The 16,824-nt window shown below is 41.7% G+C and overlaps 1 protein-coding gene across 2 annotated transcripts in view; it reads left to right on the top strand.

Annotated features, from left to right (window-relative positions):
- The window catches only part of LOC128824953 (transmembrane protein 132B-like), a 367,758-nt gene that overhangs the window by 147,471 nt on the left and 203,463 nt on the right, over positions 1-16,824 (top strand). The window contains exon 3 of one of the 2 annotated variants that reach the window (XM_054006928.1): positions 15,288-15,434. The exons of the other annotated variant lie outside the window; for it this stretch is intronic. Within the exon in view, the coding sequence (XP_053862903.1) occupies positions 15,288-15,434 (147 nt within the window). The remainder of the gene's footprint in view (positions 1-15,287; positions 15,435-16,824) is intronic. 2 annotated transcript variants of the gene reach the window in all.

Genomic DNA, 16,824 nt, shown 5'->3' with positions numbered 1-16,824 from the left:
CTCCTCCAGCTGGTATAGGAATTTGGGGCAGGTGTGTAGGGGAGGCTGGCTGCATGTTAATTCTTGCGCCTTATTGTGAGTGGTCCAAACAAATGGCTTCACTTGTTCAGGGCTCAGCATTTCTCAAGAGCTGGCCCTGTATCATCATCAAGCCATACCGATCTATCTTTGCTTTATGCTGGCAGTACCCATCGGAGCCCAACAAGAGTAATGGGGGCAAACGACCTAACTAGTTTTAAGATGGAACTTGATAAATTTCCAAATGGATTATGTGATGGGTTTCCTACAAAACCCAGGTGGTCCCTTCCAATCCTGTGATCCTATGGACCAGCATCCAGGGCTTCAGTTCAGATTAGAAATCTGGGACTGGATTTGGGCTCCAGAAACTGCTGTACTTTGTCCTCTAGCCCGAAGGACCGTACGCTTGCTAGCTACTTTTTACTCACTTTCATTGCTTTGACTGCTTGCTACCTGTCTGTGTCTGCCGCACCTGTCTTCACCCTGGAAGCACAACAGAAAACATGAGAACTCAATTTTAAAAGGGCTATAAGCCTTGCAAACTTTTTAATTGCCCAGGGTGAGTAATTTCTCTTGACAGGTAAGGAAAATGTTTTTATTAGTGTCTTTCATTTTCATTGACCCTCATGGTAACTGGAAAGTGATTTTGGGCTGTGACAGGTAAATTTTCCTGACAGTTTTGCTAGGCTGGATTAAACATACTGAGCTGATGCAGCGTTGTGAGCAGGCAGTTTTGGGTGGGTGGATCATTTTCACTTTCTGCCCATATAATACTCCTGGGCGAATTCTGCACCACTGTGCATGTACAGAATTCGTGTCCCATGCAGATTTCTTTGCTTCATCACAGAAAAATGACTCTCTGATGGGGAAGCCACAAGAGTGGTCACATGCCCCTCCCCAGCAGTGTGGGGGCATTGTTTCAGGCACCCAGAGCAGCTGGCAGAGAGGTAAATCACTGTGGGGGGCAGGGCTGGGGATGCCCCAGCTGGTGACTCCTACCCTGCATCAAGCCCAGCTGCTAGTCCCAGCAGAGCTGGGGGAGGATGGGACTTCCTCTTCCCTTGCAAGGAGTAGCCAGGGACAGGTCAGACCCACCCCCAAAAACCTCCCCTGGTCCCTTTGCTCCTCAGCTGCGGGGGGGAGGGGTCACTGTACAGGGAGCTGCTCCCCCTGCCTGCCAAACGTGCATCTGGAGGCCCCTAGACAGAGATCCCCCCCCTCCTGAGCCTCAACCCCAGCACCCAACCCCCCTCCACTTCCCCCGTACCCAATCTCCCACCCAGTCAAACCCCACCCCCTGCATCTGGACCCCAACTCCAGCACCCAGATCCTCTCTGCTGAGCCCCAAACACCTTCCACTGGACCCCTCTGCAGAGTCCCATTACCCCTGCACCCGGAACCCCACAATGAGCTCCTGTGCACCCAAGTCTCTCCTCACCCAGACCCCCCATTGAGCTGCCTGCACACAAATTTCCCCACACAGAGTCCTTTCACCCACACCAAGCCCTTCCACACTTGGATCCTGCTGGGCTGAACCTGCCTGCCTCACACTTGGTGCTCCTGGTGTGGAGGGGCAGGGCTCTGGGGTGTTTCTGGGGCAGGCCTGGCCCTTGCAATGTGTCAGGGTCAGGTACCGCCGAGTCCATGTCTCGAGGCGGGAGGGGATCTGCAGGATGATCTCTCACCTCTGTGCAGCCAGTCGCCTGTGCTCTCCATTGCAATGGCGGAGCCTCCACATTTATTTATTGACAAATGAAATTTGCACAATTTTTAAAATCTTGTGTGCAGAATTTTAATTTTTTTGGCATAGAATTCCCTCAGGAGTAATATAAGAAGGTGGATCTAGTAGGCAGGCAGCAGCTTTCAGAATGTTGCTTTGCTAAATAAGTGGCACAAGAACAGGAAGACGGGGGTTTTGTGGTCTCAGCATCGGAAGCAGAAAATGAGAAAGCTGTAGGGAAGAAACGGCCTCAACATCTTCTTGGTTTAGAAACCTTGCAGGTAAATTGAGGGAGATCCCCAATCCCAGTACCTGACCATGTACACCGATCATCTGTGGAACATTCTCTGAACTGGACATGAGGACCAAGCCCACATCTTCTGCAGAATCTTCTCAGCAGAGCTGACAAAGGAACAAAGATTGGAATCTGGGCTCAGCGAATCCTCGTGAAACTGTCAAGACCACCAGGGATTAAAGGACAGGTGTAGAAATATCAAGCTGTCCACAGGGATTCTTGAGGAGAGAAGCACCCCACAAGCACCGCCTGTAGAGAGAGACCTGGAGCATTCAAAGGGACCATGGATCTCTGGGCTGGAATCTAAAGGACATTTTTCTAGTGAGCTACAGGACCTGACTCAAGGACTTGTAGGTTGATATAATTGTTGTGAAGTACTTATTCTGTGAGAGAATCTTTCTTTAGTTGCAGACAGCACTTCTTAAAGTTTTTAAAGAAAACATAGTAAAAAAGGCTAGGATAGGCTATTCTGCCAAGAGGGCTGAAATCCCTTGGAAATCCTACATTACTACCTCACTTAGTGGTTATTGATGCATCTACTTTATGCCTGAAGTATAAATCACATACTCCTACTGGTTACTAAGGTTTTCACCAGAAGCCAAAAATACGTTTTTTATTTTTATTTTTTTTATAAGGTATGGATGGTGTCTTTTCAGAAAAAGTCTAGGTCTGAGCTACGTTGGAAATTTAATTCCATCTTGCTGAGAGAAAGGGAGATTACTTCCTGAGCTTGGCTGATTCACCGTCCTAGCACTTACGCCTCAAGGTAAAGGTACAGACCAAGATGATTGATAGGTAAACACAATAGGACTGCTGTGACGTGTTGACAAGCGTGTAAGGAATGGTATTTTTATTTTTTGACAGTGAAGGGGAAACAGCCTTACTGCAATATCAAGCCATGCACTGTGCCACCCCCACTTGCGTTGCATAGTCTATGGTGCCCTATGTCCTTTCTTCAGTCAAACAAAGGAAAAGCCCATGAAATAATCCAATTAAAAGCAACATCTGGTTCAGACAAACTGCTAGTGTCCCTTTAAAACAGGAAAGGGTTTTCACTGCGGTGACCCCGACTCAGCAATGGTTTTTCATTTTTTCCTTCAGCTGCCTGTTTTCTCTGAAGTGCCTTTGCATTTCCTTGGTTCTTTTCTTTCTCTCCTTCAGATATTGTAGTTACTGTTTCTATTTAACAATCCTTCCTCTTTTATTTTTTTTGTCCTTTAGTCTGATATGCTGAGCAGCGATGTAAAAATACATGAAACGTGCACTAAGAACCATTGGAAACAGGCAACGAATTGTCTCATGCACTTTACCATTAATGTATTCTATTGTGGTTTCTCGAACAATTCTTAAAAAAACATCCTTTAAAGACCACCTTTCGTAAATGACCTCATGTTTCTCTTATCCCTTGAGAGGTTGCTTAAAACAGGTTACACTGTAATTACAGTGTAACCTGTTTTAAGCAACCTCTGTTCACTAATTGGGAGAGCATGCTTTAAACAGTCAGAATAATACAGCAAACATAAAGGCATGTGCTAGTACCCTCTAGGTGACTGAAACCATCCTATTCTGTTGTCACCGTTTAGAAACTCCATGGTTGACCCCTTTGTAAGTAGTGGAAAAGGTAAATCGAGATTCTCTTTCCAAAGATACCATCTAATAAAAATGTATTATGTACACTAATGCAAAGGCCCCACCATTGTAGTTTTTGCTAGAACTGGTTGGAAAGTGGATTTTTCCATTCGGGGGGTAGGGGGGAGTTCATCCCAAATTGGGACAAAAATCCAACATTTCAAAATTTTTCATGAAATTAAATTTCAATCAAAATGTTTCACTTTGAAGTGGATGCTTTTTATTTATTTAATCTTTTAACATCAAATAAAGTAAATTTCTAAATGAAAAATCTAAACGTTTCATTCTGAAAAATATCGGAATGAAATGTGTTGACGCTTTCAAAATGTTTATCTCATTTTTATCAAATTCAATTCCACTTTGTAAAACAAAACCAAACCAAAACATGGTTTAGTTAAAAACAGCTTTTTTTCAATGGAAAACCTGTTCTGATTATAATTTTCCCACTAGCTGTGGTTTTAACATCATAGCTGCATTAACGCTATCTGCATTATATCCCTTTAAATTCCTAGCCTAGAAGTGCATGTACAAGTGAACTGCAGAGGTGAGCAAATTTGAATTTCTGCTGCAATACGAAGACGGGCATCATTGTGCTCCTGTACTAAAGAAAGGACTTAATTATTCCAAAATGTTCCATTCACTCAGTGAAATAAATAAATGGAATGATTTCAAAATGACACACGGGGCTCCCTTTGTAAGGTGCTACATGGAACACAGGCAGTGTAGCCTAGTGGATAGGGCATTGGGCTCAGATGCAGGAAACACTGCCACAGCTTTGCTGTGTGACCTTGGGCAAATAACTTTCCTCCCTGAGCCTCAGCTCACACATTTTTAAAATGGGGATAAAGATACTGACCTCCTTTGTAAAATGCTTTAAGATCTACTGATGCTATCGGATTGATAAGTAATACGATAAAATATGATCTAAACCCTGATAGGGCAATTATTAGCTATGTTAATGTCAATTATAATTAATACACTTCTTTCTTTATAATATGGACATTTCATAAGCAAATATTGTTCCTTAAGGGCAAGAAAATGTAAAGAAAGAGCACCAAAAATATTCTGAGCACCAAAAAAAATCAAATTTTGACAGAGAAAAACTGCAGTACTAAGTTTAATCAGTGAACAAAAATCTCCCATTTTTAATTTTCCTTAAATTTTAAGCATCCATGTGTGATCTTTTTACTAGGGAAAGTTTGACAGAGAAAGATGAACAGTTTTGCTTTTTTGGAAGTACCTAAACAACAGCAACAATGACCTTCACAGTTTTTTATTTATAAAGTTGGAAAAATAACACCTTTAATAAGACTTTTTGGTCTCCTACTAGGCCTGACATGTTTTCAGGCTACAAAAATCTTTTCAAGTTTGATTTCTGAAGGGAACATCTTTTGTAGAAAAGGAACCAGTAGGCATCTTGTCTTTGCACAAGGAAACCTATGGCTTACTTTGATATATGGCTTTCAGAGATGTGTTTCTACACGATAGTAGGAACCCCAGGTTCAAATACTTTGGGCACCTTCAGATTTGATAATGCATTTTGCTACTGTACTTCTGGGCTTTAAGAAACAGTTTCATCTACTGCAGCATTACAATGGTTTGAAGGTAAAGGACATAGATTGAGTATTTCAGATCCTTCAGAGAAAGGTTGGAGAGACTGCAGGCTTTGATTTTTGTTCTATAGACCCGTGGTATTGACAGTCACTCCAGCATTTTGTACAGAGAAGCTACACCATACAGTGTTTTATGGAAGCAGATAGGAATAAGAGGGCATATACTTGAAGTCTTCAAGATCCTTAAGAGAACTATGGGAGCAGATGCTGATAAACTCCTTGAATAATGATAAACAACATGTAGTGCCTCCTGGTACCTGGACTAAAAATGAAATAGGAAAGTAAATTAAATCTATCTTCCTCTTTTTTTGTGTTTTCTTTTCTTTTCTTAAAAAAAAAAAAAGAGATGCAGCCTGGTGAACTTGTTCAACAAATGTATTCATGGTGGCAAGAAGAAAATGTCCGGATAAGTTCTGGCCAAGAGAAATACGATAACTAGTTTGCACAAACAACCAGGAGCTAAGCTCAGGTGGCTTCTTTTGACCCATACATTCTCTACATTACCACTAGTTAGTTAATGTCTGTACAGTGCCGTGAACATGTAAAATCCTGGACAAATGCTAGGATTGATGATTTATTTATTTGTAGAGAATGAACAGTGTTCCATACATTTTTCTGGTAAAAATCAGGAATCAATGATAGCTAGTGTAGGCGAGAGCAGAGTCAAGCCTGTGCTGCCAATGTGAAGAGTTTGCAGCGTAGGTATTAGTGCACAGAACAATCCCCATACATTTATTCATAATCTAATTAAAGTAATTTGTACGTTTAAGGACCAGCAATGTTTCCTGGTGGATTGCAAATTAGAAAATCTGGAGTAGGTATTTAGCATCTTTTTTGATGAAACTAACTGGTAAAGGACTCTTAAATCCATGGTTGTTAGACTCATTTGGAGATTATAGAAATATACTGAAGTCCAATGTAAACTTTTAACTGAACAAAAGTACAGCTTCTCTGCTATACTAATAAAATGTAGCACTTTTTCTCCATAGATCTTGAGGTGGGTAAACTGTACCGTCCCCATTTTGAACTGAGACAAGGACAGGTTAAGCGGTTAACAGCCTGTGCAGTGAGTCTGTCAGGAGAAAGGGCACACAGCTAGCCTGCTTACCTGCTAGCTTAGCCATTCTGACGAGTGCAGCTGGCCCCCCAGTTGATCCACCTGATTGGCCAAAGTGCCCAGTTGGCTAACAGGACTAGCGGACGGGCTCTTAAGACCAGCAGCAGCAGAAGGTGCTGGCTGCTCAAAGCATTTGCCTACAGCTGCACTAGCTTCTGCTCTTGTCTTTTTCGAGCCCCAGTCCTACCTTTTTCCAGCACTGTTCCAACCCTGCTTCTGCCTTCCCTGACTCCATGAAATCTGGTTCTGACCCTTTGGCTTTGATTCTTGGTTCGGACTCTGTTTTGATCCTTGGCTCTGGCATCTGGCCTCTGACTCTGGTTTTGACCCTCACCTCGTTTCCCTGCTTTGGATGCCTGCTCCAACAATTATACTAGATGCCTGCTCTGACCACTAAGCCAGACTGCCCACATCCCAATCTCTAACAGTGTCCATGGAATATGACCCAAGTTTCCTGACTCACAGTCCGGAACCCAGCGACCTGCCTCCATTTAAAAATGCAAAGTTCCATTATAGATTCTTTCCCTTGGTTAACCCTGGTATTTTAAAAAATGTGAATTTTGCATTTCTGTCACAAAAAGCTCTGAGAGTGGTTCTGAATTTTCACCCTGGATCAATGTAGTAAAGACTTGTAAAAATATCAGCTTTCAGATAAGAATAGTCACAAATAAAAATTAGTAGCTCTACCTTCAAGCTGTTCAGGATGTTTCTTTTATCTTCATTGGTTTCTTCAATTCATTTACCTGTCTGATTTAGATATAGAGCTGGCCAAAACCAGCATTTCCAGCCTGCAGGAAATTTCAGGATTTTGTTTTGTTCTGAAACAGGACAAAAAGTCAAAATCTTGGAATTTCTCATGAGTGAAACACTTTGTTTTGATAGTAAAAAAGTTTCATTTGACATCATCCTTTCAACTTTTATATGGTAAATTATAAAAGTCAAAATTAAACAGTTTGATAAATTCCCATTAACTTTCAATGAAATTGATATGTTCCCACAAAACCTTTTCTTTTTGTGGAATCAGCATTTTCTGATGGTAAATTGTTCTGTCAGAAAAATTTCAAACAGATCTACTTAGAGGCTTTGCCAGGTAGTGTTGGAATGCTTGAAGTAGTTAAAATTGTCTCTGTTGATATTGTCTATGCAGCCTTATATCTAGAAAATATTTCTGAGACACACTAAGATCTCTGAGGGAGTGGTATCTCCTTGCCTCACTGCTCACTTTCTCCATTGGACATATGTTTCATAGAAGCAAAATGTAGCTTTAATATTGAGTGGGTCAGGTCAATTGAAGTCAATGAAACGATGACAATTTATACCCGTTGAGGATCTGACCCCGAATGTTTAGATTTTCTGATGAAAAATGGGGCGTTGGAAATTCCACAGTACTTCATTTGCGAAATTGTCCATGTATTTTGACCAGCTCTACAGCTGATTGGAAAAATTTGGGAGGGGAAAGGAAGCAGGGAAATTCTGTGAAAATATTCATAGGTTTTTCTCCCTGTTTTTCAACCGGCCCTATTTTGATCTTAATTCTGCTGAAGCCTTAAATGGAGTCTCTATAGAATCACAAGCAATCATACTAAAGGGTAGGTTGTATTAATTTATCTTCTCTAAGAGTTAATTTATCACATGGACAGTACTTTCAGAATCCATATTAAAATGCTGTTTACTCTTTTCATTATTCAAAATCCAATATGTTCGTGAACTTAATACTTAGCACATTTTGAAACATTTGGTGGGCTGAAAAAAAGATTGATAGCTTTACCTCTCTGAGTAGAAGAATGATAATTGTATCACTCAGGTTCTTTAGCATTCTATTCTCTCTCATACATTCTGCAAACAGTTTTGTTAGTTCATGATCCATTGACCTCTTTCATCTATTAGCCACTATGTTTATTGAGCAATTGTGTTTCCTGTCCTGTATTGTGCTGTTTGGTTTACCTCTTTTGTCTTTCCTTTCCTACCTAATGTTTTGGCATAGAGATATTCCAGTACAACACAATAATAGCTGCTTTCATACAACCTGCATCACCTAACATTTGTCAGGACAGCTACAAGAGGTTATATAAAAATGGCAGATGCGGAGAGAAATGAAGAAGTATATAGGAGGAAGGAAAGACCTGTTTTCAGATGCAGCTTGAAAGGTGATCGAGAGCTGAGGAGATGAGATACTGGTCCATGAGTTCCAGTGAGAATGCACTTGCATCAGCACTGATGAGAATACTGGGACAGAGATAGACCCAGAGGAATGCAGAGAGACACAAATAGGCAGGAGTTAATCCATGAAACTGGAGCCTGAAATGAATGGGAAGTCAGTGGAGTTGTTTCTAGGATGGAGGGGACTTGATGGTAGAACTTCAGGTAAAACTCCTGTTCTCTTTGCAACATGCTGTCTCTATCTATAGTTACTGATCTCCCTTCATCATCCCTAAGGGCAAACATCTGCTTTGGTCCCACTGTCAATTGTCAGTTACTTTGCTGATAACACCTGTTTCTAGTAGGAATATCTCAAGATCTTGTTGAGGGTTTCTTCCTGTGGTCCTTACTCAAACCCCATTCCCGGGGGTTTTGTTCAATGCATTGCAATCACTCTCAGCTCCATGTTGCCATCTGCCTACCATCTATCTTTCTCCTTTTGGATTTGTAGGCTTGTTGTTTTACTTACATGATTAAAAAAAACAACCCATGCTATTTGTGCTTCTACCATCATACTCTTTCTTGGGCAGGATTCACTTTGCCCCAGAGGCTTCATATCATATTTTACATGTATTTCAACTAAAGTTAACTTTAACGTTTTAACGATTCAATATTAATTTCAATAGAAGCATGTGCAGCTGCTATTGTATTGCTATTTTTAGGAGGCTTTGATAGAGAACCAATTTCAGTGCAAGTCTGTGATGAGCTCATTACAATATAAAAATGAAATAATCACTAAGATGATGAGGATTTAGGGCCTGATTGTGAGACTTGCTGAGCATCCCAAGGGCTGCCTCAGTACCTTGCAGGATGTGCTCAGCAGTTCATAGGCTTGGGTCCTTAATTTTTTTTTTTTTGCCTAGGTAAGTAATATCATCTTTTTCCAATGCAACAGTTAGGTAGGGCTGATTTCTGTCGGTTTCTTCGCTTAGGTAAGTACCTAGACTGCTACCCACTGCACGTGTAACCCCATTTTGTGAAGTTCTTTTTGCTCCCGCAGTGGAACATTCTATGGAAGCTTATTATTATATCTGTTGTTATTATGTAACCGAGGATGAATTCAATTCAGACCGTGTTGTACTTTTCCATAATAGCAGAGGGAAAATAAATTACCGTCTCAGAGCTATTTTGGAAATCTTCCTTTCTAATCAGTTTAAGTGAGTTCCATCTGCTCTAAGCATATTTCTGGTATAGGTTTCTAAATATCTTTTCATTCTGTTTCTATTTTAAATGTATTTTTGCTGAGGTTGTACATCACAATTATAGCTGCTTGAAAGCTATTGCCTGTGTATAGCAAGCAGACATTTACCTTTCAGCTTTCCCATTTAATTGCATGGGAGGCAGTGGAAGTGTCACTGTATCACGTCCTTTCAGTGGTCAGCAATTAAATTCCTTAAGTTCTCTTCCCCAACACAAGTGATCCCTTGCAGCTTCTCCCCTTTTGTTCTTATAATAGCTGAGAGAAAAGGTTCCGAGCTGTTGAATTCATAGGGCCACATGCTTTTAAGACGGGACTGTATTTTAAAGTAACAAGGAGTCTGGTGGCACCTCAAAGACTAACAGATTTATTTGGGCATAAGCTTTCGTGGGTAAAAACCCACTTCTTCAGATGCATGGAGTGAAAATTACAGATGCAAGGCATTATATAATGACACATGAAGAGAAGGAAGTTACCTTACAAGTGGAGAACCAGTGTTGACAGGGACAATTCAATCAGGGTGGATGTGGTCCACTCCCAATAATTGATGAGGAGGTGTCAATACCAGGAGAGGGAAAGTTGCTTTTGTAGTGAGCCAGCCACTCCCAGTCCCTATTCAAGCCCAAATTAATGGTGTTAAATTTGCAAATGAATTTTAGTTCTGCTGTTTCTATTTGAAGTCTATTTTTGAAAGTTTTTTATTCAAGTATAGCTACCTTTAAATCTGTTATAGAATGTCCAAGGAGATTGACGTGTTCTCCTACTGGCTTTTGTATGTTGCCATTCCTGATGTCCGATTTGTGTCCATTTATTCTTTTACGTAGAGACTGTCCGGAACAGAACACCACTGGCCATCATCACATACAGCCCCCAGCTAAAACCTCTCTAGCACATCATCAACGATCTACAACCTATCCTGGAAAACGATCCCTCACTCTCACAGCCCTTGGGAGGCAGGCCAGTCCTTGCTTACAGACAGCCCCCCAGCCTGAAGCAAATTCTCACACGCCACAGAAACACTAATGCAGGAACCAATCCCTGTAACAAACCTCGTTGCTTACTCTGTCCCCATATCTACTCTAGCGACACCATCAGAGGACCCAACCACATCAGCCACACCATTGGGGCTCATTCACTTGCACATCTACTAATGTGATATGTGCCAGCAATGCCCCCCTGCTATATACATTGGCCAAACTGGACAGTCTCTAAGTAAAAGAATAAATGGACACTACTAGTCCACTGTGTAACCATCACACTTCTATCAGTCTGCCCTCTGCTATTATTTCCATTGCTCTGTTCTAATTCTTCTGGAAAGAACTAAAAGGGAGCCTCAACCAGAAGTGCACAGCACCAACTCTCCTAAGTTCTGGAAAAGTTTGGATCCACTTCAGAACCATAGGTCTCAGGCCCATCAATGGGAGGTGTCAGCAAGGTCAGCAGCATCTAATTTACTTTAATAGGGTATATGTGGTTTGATTGTTACACTTCCTCAAGGTAAAGTTTGCAGTACCTGTCCTGTGGCTATGTGGTGTTCAGTCTCCAATTCTAGCTCTGGTGCCTTTCACGAGAACTAAATTCAGCAGAGAAAAGGATATACACAGTGGATGCTAAACATACCACATCCTGGATTGCATGTTGTTGGGGGTACATGGTAACCTACTTTTTAGAGAGCCCCCTCTGTTGGATGACAGTATCTATCAGTCTTAGGTACTTCACGGCCCCCGTTACAGAGTATCTAAGTAACTCGCAATGTCTGTATTAGAGCAGGTTGAAAAAATTTCAGCATAATAATTTTCCCTCCTAGGGTGCTGTTTTGTCAATATTGAAATCTGTGTGGGATCATGTTGATTTTGGTGAAAATTGGGATGGATTTAAAAAAAAAAAAAATTCTGACCACAATGAAATATTTTTGTTTAGATTTTCTCATTTCATTCCAACTTTATCTTCTAATTTTGATTTTTAATGTTTGAACTTTTAAAATACTTTAATTGAAATATTATATTTAATATCCTATATCCTGTTTTGACATGACAAATGAAATGCTTTGATAATGTCATTTCAGTGTTTCCAAAACAAAATATTGACTTCTGTCCTGATTTGGGATGAAAGGAAATTCCAAAAAGGCCAGGATTTCCTGTTAGACAGAGTTTCTATTTTCTGGCCAACTCTGGAATTTAACCTCACAACACCATTGTGGTGTAAGGAACTGGTACTATCCCTGTTTTACAGATGGGGGATTGAGGCCCAAAGAGACTAAGTGACTTGGCCAAGGTCACACAGGGGTCTCTGCCATAGTAAGGAACAGAGCCTAGGATTTCCTGAGTCTGATACTAGCAGCTTAACCATAATCAAGTCAGTAATGTCCACTTTAGAAGGAATTGCCCTTTTTTTTTCATATTCAGCTCCACCAAGTCTCACAATGGGTTTTCCATGTCCATGGAGCTATGAGACACTGTCTGAGGGATGAGAGGATCAAAATGTTCTTCTGCAGACTTGTTTAATTTGAATATTTTGCATTTCCAAGTGAGAAGCTGGATTCAATTTCCTCCCTCTCCCACCCTTCCTGGCTCTCATGATATCCAAAAAGGCCAAATGACATCTTGCAGCATTCTGAAACATTTTGAAGAGAGTAAGAGGGAGAAAGAAAGTATGAGACGTTTCCCTGATGCTAACCCAATAAGACAGCAGAAACACAGCAAATAAAATCTGCAGGAGCAGTCAACAAGGCAGCCCTGCCAAAAACCAGAAGGCTTCCTGTTAAGGGACAATACCCTAAGGGGGAGAAGCAAATGGTGAGCCAACGGGACAGAGTCATCCGGGAGTTTCATCTGCCGTCCAGATGGTCAAAAATAGCTCATAGCTGTACTCAGACACAAGAGTAGTAGGTGGCATTGCCTCCTGGCTTACAGGACTCTAGGCACCAGCAGTTGGTTCAGGCGGAAGAGAGTGTCAACGTTGTTGGGTGCAATCTATCTGGGAGAGCTAGAAAAGCGAGAACAGGATGCGGGGGTAGCACTACATGCCAACAGTATTTATGGGAGATGGATCTGAACTATATGCACCCAGACTTTGGTCAAGTTTGGATCTGGAAACCCCTAGTATGTGGTTCTCTCTCTCCTCACCAAAGAGTCTGATTACCCCCTCAGGAGATTTTTCCCTTTCCCTCTTATTCCTCTGCAGAGTCGGTTCTTCCCACATCCCATAGACTCCACCCCTTTCTGTCTTGTTCCCTGCTGGCATCTTATCTCCCTCCCTCCTGCACATCTTTCCCCCTCAGCATTCTCCCCCAGGGTCTTTTACTCCAACTTCCTTCTCCATGACTAACCCTGATATACCAAAGGTCTCTCCTCCCCCATGGTTCTGTCCGCCTCTTAGTGTCACTCATTCCCTGCTTCCATGACTCCCCCTGTATACTGCCCTCTTTCTGCTTCCCAGCATCTCTTGCTCCCTTTCCCTCCATGGCTTCTCTTGGTGTCTCGGCCTCATTCCCCTCCTTGGCGCTCTCTGTCCTTCTTAGCCATCAAAGAGCCTTCCACGCTGATGACTGCTCCTCCAACAGAGGATTAACTTGGGGCTGCGGGAGAGATGGAGGGGCATTTGAGGCTGCTGCATCCACACCAGCATCCTCTGATCCCCTCAGCATGCAGCAGTGGGATATCTGGTGGGGGAAGATGCAGAGAAGCAGGCAGGGTGCATGGAGGGGGGGACACCTGCAACACAAAACCCCACCAGGGTAAAGGCGAATCTGCAGCCCCGCGCTCTGGGGAGGCTGTGAGTGTGGAGAAGCTGTCTCCTGCATCACTGGGATATAGGATACGCCAATCAAAACAGATTCAGCTTTGAGTGCAAGAAAGTGAACACTAAGGAGTTAAGAAATCTAGTGAAACGGTTACATAAGAGGAAGCATAAAAATCAGATGTGTGGAGGAAGTCTGGTGAATCCAAAAAAGATACAGGACCAAATCCTGCTGTCCTTCTTCCTTTGCGTGACCTCTTCCCCCCCACAGTCTCAGTAATCAGATAAGGACCTGATTCTCTTCTCATTTCCATAGGTGCAAATCAGGAAGTCAATGGAGTCACAGTGCTATAAGTGAGAGGAGGATTTGGCTCAGTATAATTCATGCAAAGTAAACTAAAATTCCTCTGAAAAATGGGGGACAAGAAAGGGGCATTTTGGCTTGGTGAGAGGCTGCTCAGAGATCTGGAGAAGCACGAGGGAAACAAATCTGGCCAGATGCGTTTCCTGTTGGAATTCTTTTGCCTTCAGAGGAGTTGTACTGGGCACGGATTTGGCCTGTCACACTGGTGGAGGCTTGCAAGGGAAAAGATAAGGGTATCATAAAAGGAAAGCAGCCTCCACTGGATCTTGAAGACCCTTTGATCCAAAATCATGAACTCTGTTAGTGCTTAAAGGAGATTCGTAAATAGTTTTCAGTGTAGTGCTAGCACTAACCAGGGGTGGGGACAAACCCATCACAATTCACTGTTAAGTAACATTTCAAGCCTCAGCAGTGCTGTTTCATCCCACCATAAGACTTGGAGGTCCCTTTTGGCATTACTTGTAATTCATTAAGTCCGGTAGCAGTGCTTTCAGCTGAAGTATACTCCGAAGCACGTCTGTAGTGCTCCCATGGAAATCCCTGGATTGTTTTGCAGAATTTGAACAGTACAAATGAAGTCCCCGCTGTTACAATGGAGTTTATTTTCCATTCTTTGGCAATCCCTTTGTAGCACGGAACGGCAGCACAAATCCCCCCCCCCCCCTTTTTTTGTGGCAATCACGCAAAAAGGCGCACACACACACAAAGCCTGGCCTGTATCAACCGCTGGACTGACTATAGAATCATTGTCCTCTGCATGTGCTGAAGAAAACAAAGATTTTTCAGTTTTGCTTATTTCGGCAACAAATGGACCAGGGCAATGCTTTTTGTGATCGTATCGTCCACTAGGTTTGCTAGATCTAAATACAACTCTTGGCATTGTTTTCATTCCGCAATCCACTCACTGTGACGAGGCGATAAAAGACATGCCTCCCCCTCTCCCCTATGTGGTGCTCTTTGACCACTTGAGCATGTTCCTTGTGGTAGGTCTCCCTTGTACGTATAAGCAGCTTACTCCGAGAGCTCGACAAACATAAGGATCTATTTATACCACATCGCTATGGTTCTCACTGTTAAACTAAAGTATAAACACAACAAATTAAATCAATGTATGCTTAGTCACATCTGTTTCATTTATGTCCAACTGGTGCCACTGAGGCAGAAAGTGCTCTTATTCTTGCCACATTGTTCAAGCTGAAAATTAACTGTCTTTGCGCATAATGAAACTCATACTTGTGTCAAAGAATCGGGTCACTTCTATTGTTTTAAGGCAGAGTGACTTACAGGTCCCATGTATCAGTCTATTATAGATGCAAGGGGGAACATTTCCTATTTTATTTCCCTGGTTATTTTCATGGTGTTTCTAACTAAAACCATCTCTGTTGTTCCCCAACAGAATTAAAGCAGCACCAGGTGTGAAGATAATGGCCATCAGAGTCAGTGATGCAGACCAATGGGGAATTCAAGAGGAAGTAGACAATGGAGGGATGCAGACCACTGCCTCTGTTGTTTGTGTGCGTAATGATCCAAATATAGAGAGCAGGTAAGACATCCAAGCTATCTGATGTGTCACCATAGATGTGATGTCTAGCAAGAAAAATAATAGTACCTTTTATAAATGATGCTGCTTTTGAAAACACTGCTGACCTTTCACCACCCTCCTAAGTTCAAAAGCCTTGCGAAAGCTATAACATGATTCCATGTTATCTTACGAGAGCTTTCGTTTTTTTTTTTCAGTGCTTCATAAGTGAATAACCTAATTATACTTGATACAGCAGAAATTACCTCTCGCCTATTGTCTGTCACCTTGAGGGAATGGTAGGAATAAATGCCTGCTGCAAGAGAGCCAACAGCAAGAAGTGGATTAAAATGGGAGAAATACTACGAATAATTTAATGGCATATAGGACAATGCTCTCACTTTTATTTGAAAAGCTATAAAAGTAATAGCTACCAAGTATCATTCCTTACCACTGCAGCATACCTATGGATGTCTCAGACTTCTCATGAATGCCATATATATATATTTATGATGATGATGCTCTAACAAACTATATCCAAAGATATCAAAAGTAATGGAAATTTAAATCGTGAGTCAAAATTATGTATTTTATAATACAAGCAATTGCTCTTGCAACTACACTATATTTAGAGTACACAAAGCATATGTTAGGCCCAAATTGTATTGTAGCTAGTCACAAAACTGTGTCAGACTTTAAATTCGAGAATCCTCCTTCTGCATCTGTCCTCCTCTGAAGATCCTTTTAGGGAAGAAAAGCAGATGACCGTGTCTGTTCAGACCCAGGGAAATTATTATTGAATGTTTGGATTTCAGATTCAGTTTCTCGCCAGTTTCACATTCCATTTCTCATGCTATATTTGAGGAACAAACACTGCAGGGACATATTTAAACAAAAAGTTGTCAATGAGTTTTCTAGTGCAAAATTTCAATTGAATATTTCTATCCATACTGGGTTTCTTTAACTTCTTCTCCCCTATTTAGCCTTCTCCACTCACTCCCCCACCCCCAAAAGTGGCAAACCCAAATTTTGGGGTCTGATTTAGCTGGGTCCCATTTTGGAGGTTGAAGGGAAATTCTAGCTTTTCTTTGTAATTTGCTGCTGCTCATTTTCAGCATAACAATTATCATTACTATTCTTAGAGCTCACCTATTTCTAACACAGGGGATGTTATATAATTTGTATATTTTGTTTCTGATTCAGTTCTTTTTCAGTAAGACACCTTGTGTTTTCTGTGGCTAAAGCTACATGCTAGCTTTCTTTTAAAGCTTTGCAAGGGCTGTCTGCCAGTGCAGGGTGTTTGACTGGGAGGAGAACCACCTCTGTTATACTGGAGTTACAGTTGCCATATGCAGACTTGGGCTATGAAAACTCGAATGATTAAATTCAATCAAGGTTTTTTTTGAATGAACCC

The sequence above is a fragment of the Malaclemys terrapin genome, chromosome 16, assembly GCF_027887155.1.
Source record: "Malaclemys terrapin pileata isolate rMalTer1 chromosome 16, rMalTer1.hap1, whole genome shotgun sequence".
Classification (NCBI taxonomy): Eukaryota; Metazoa; Chordata; order Testudines; family Emydidae; genus Malaclemys; species Malaclemys terrapin.
This window is presented reverse-complemented; position numbering and strand designations above follow the sequence as displayed.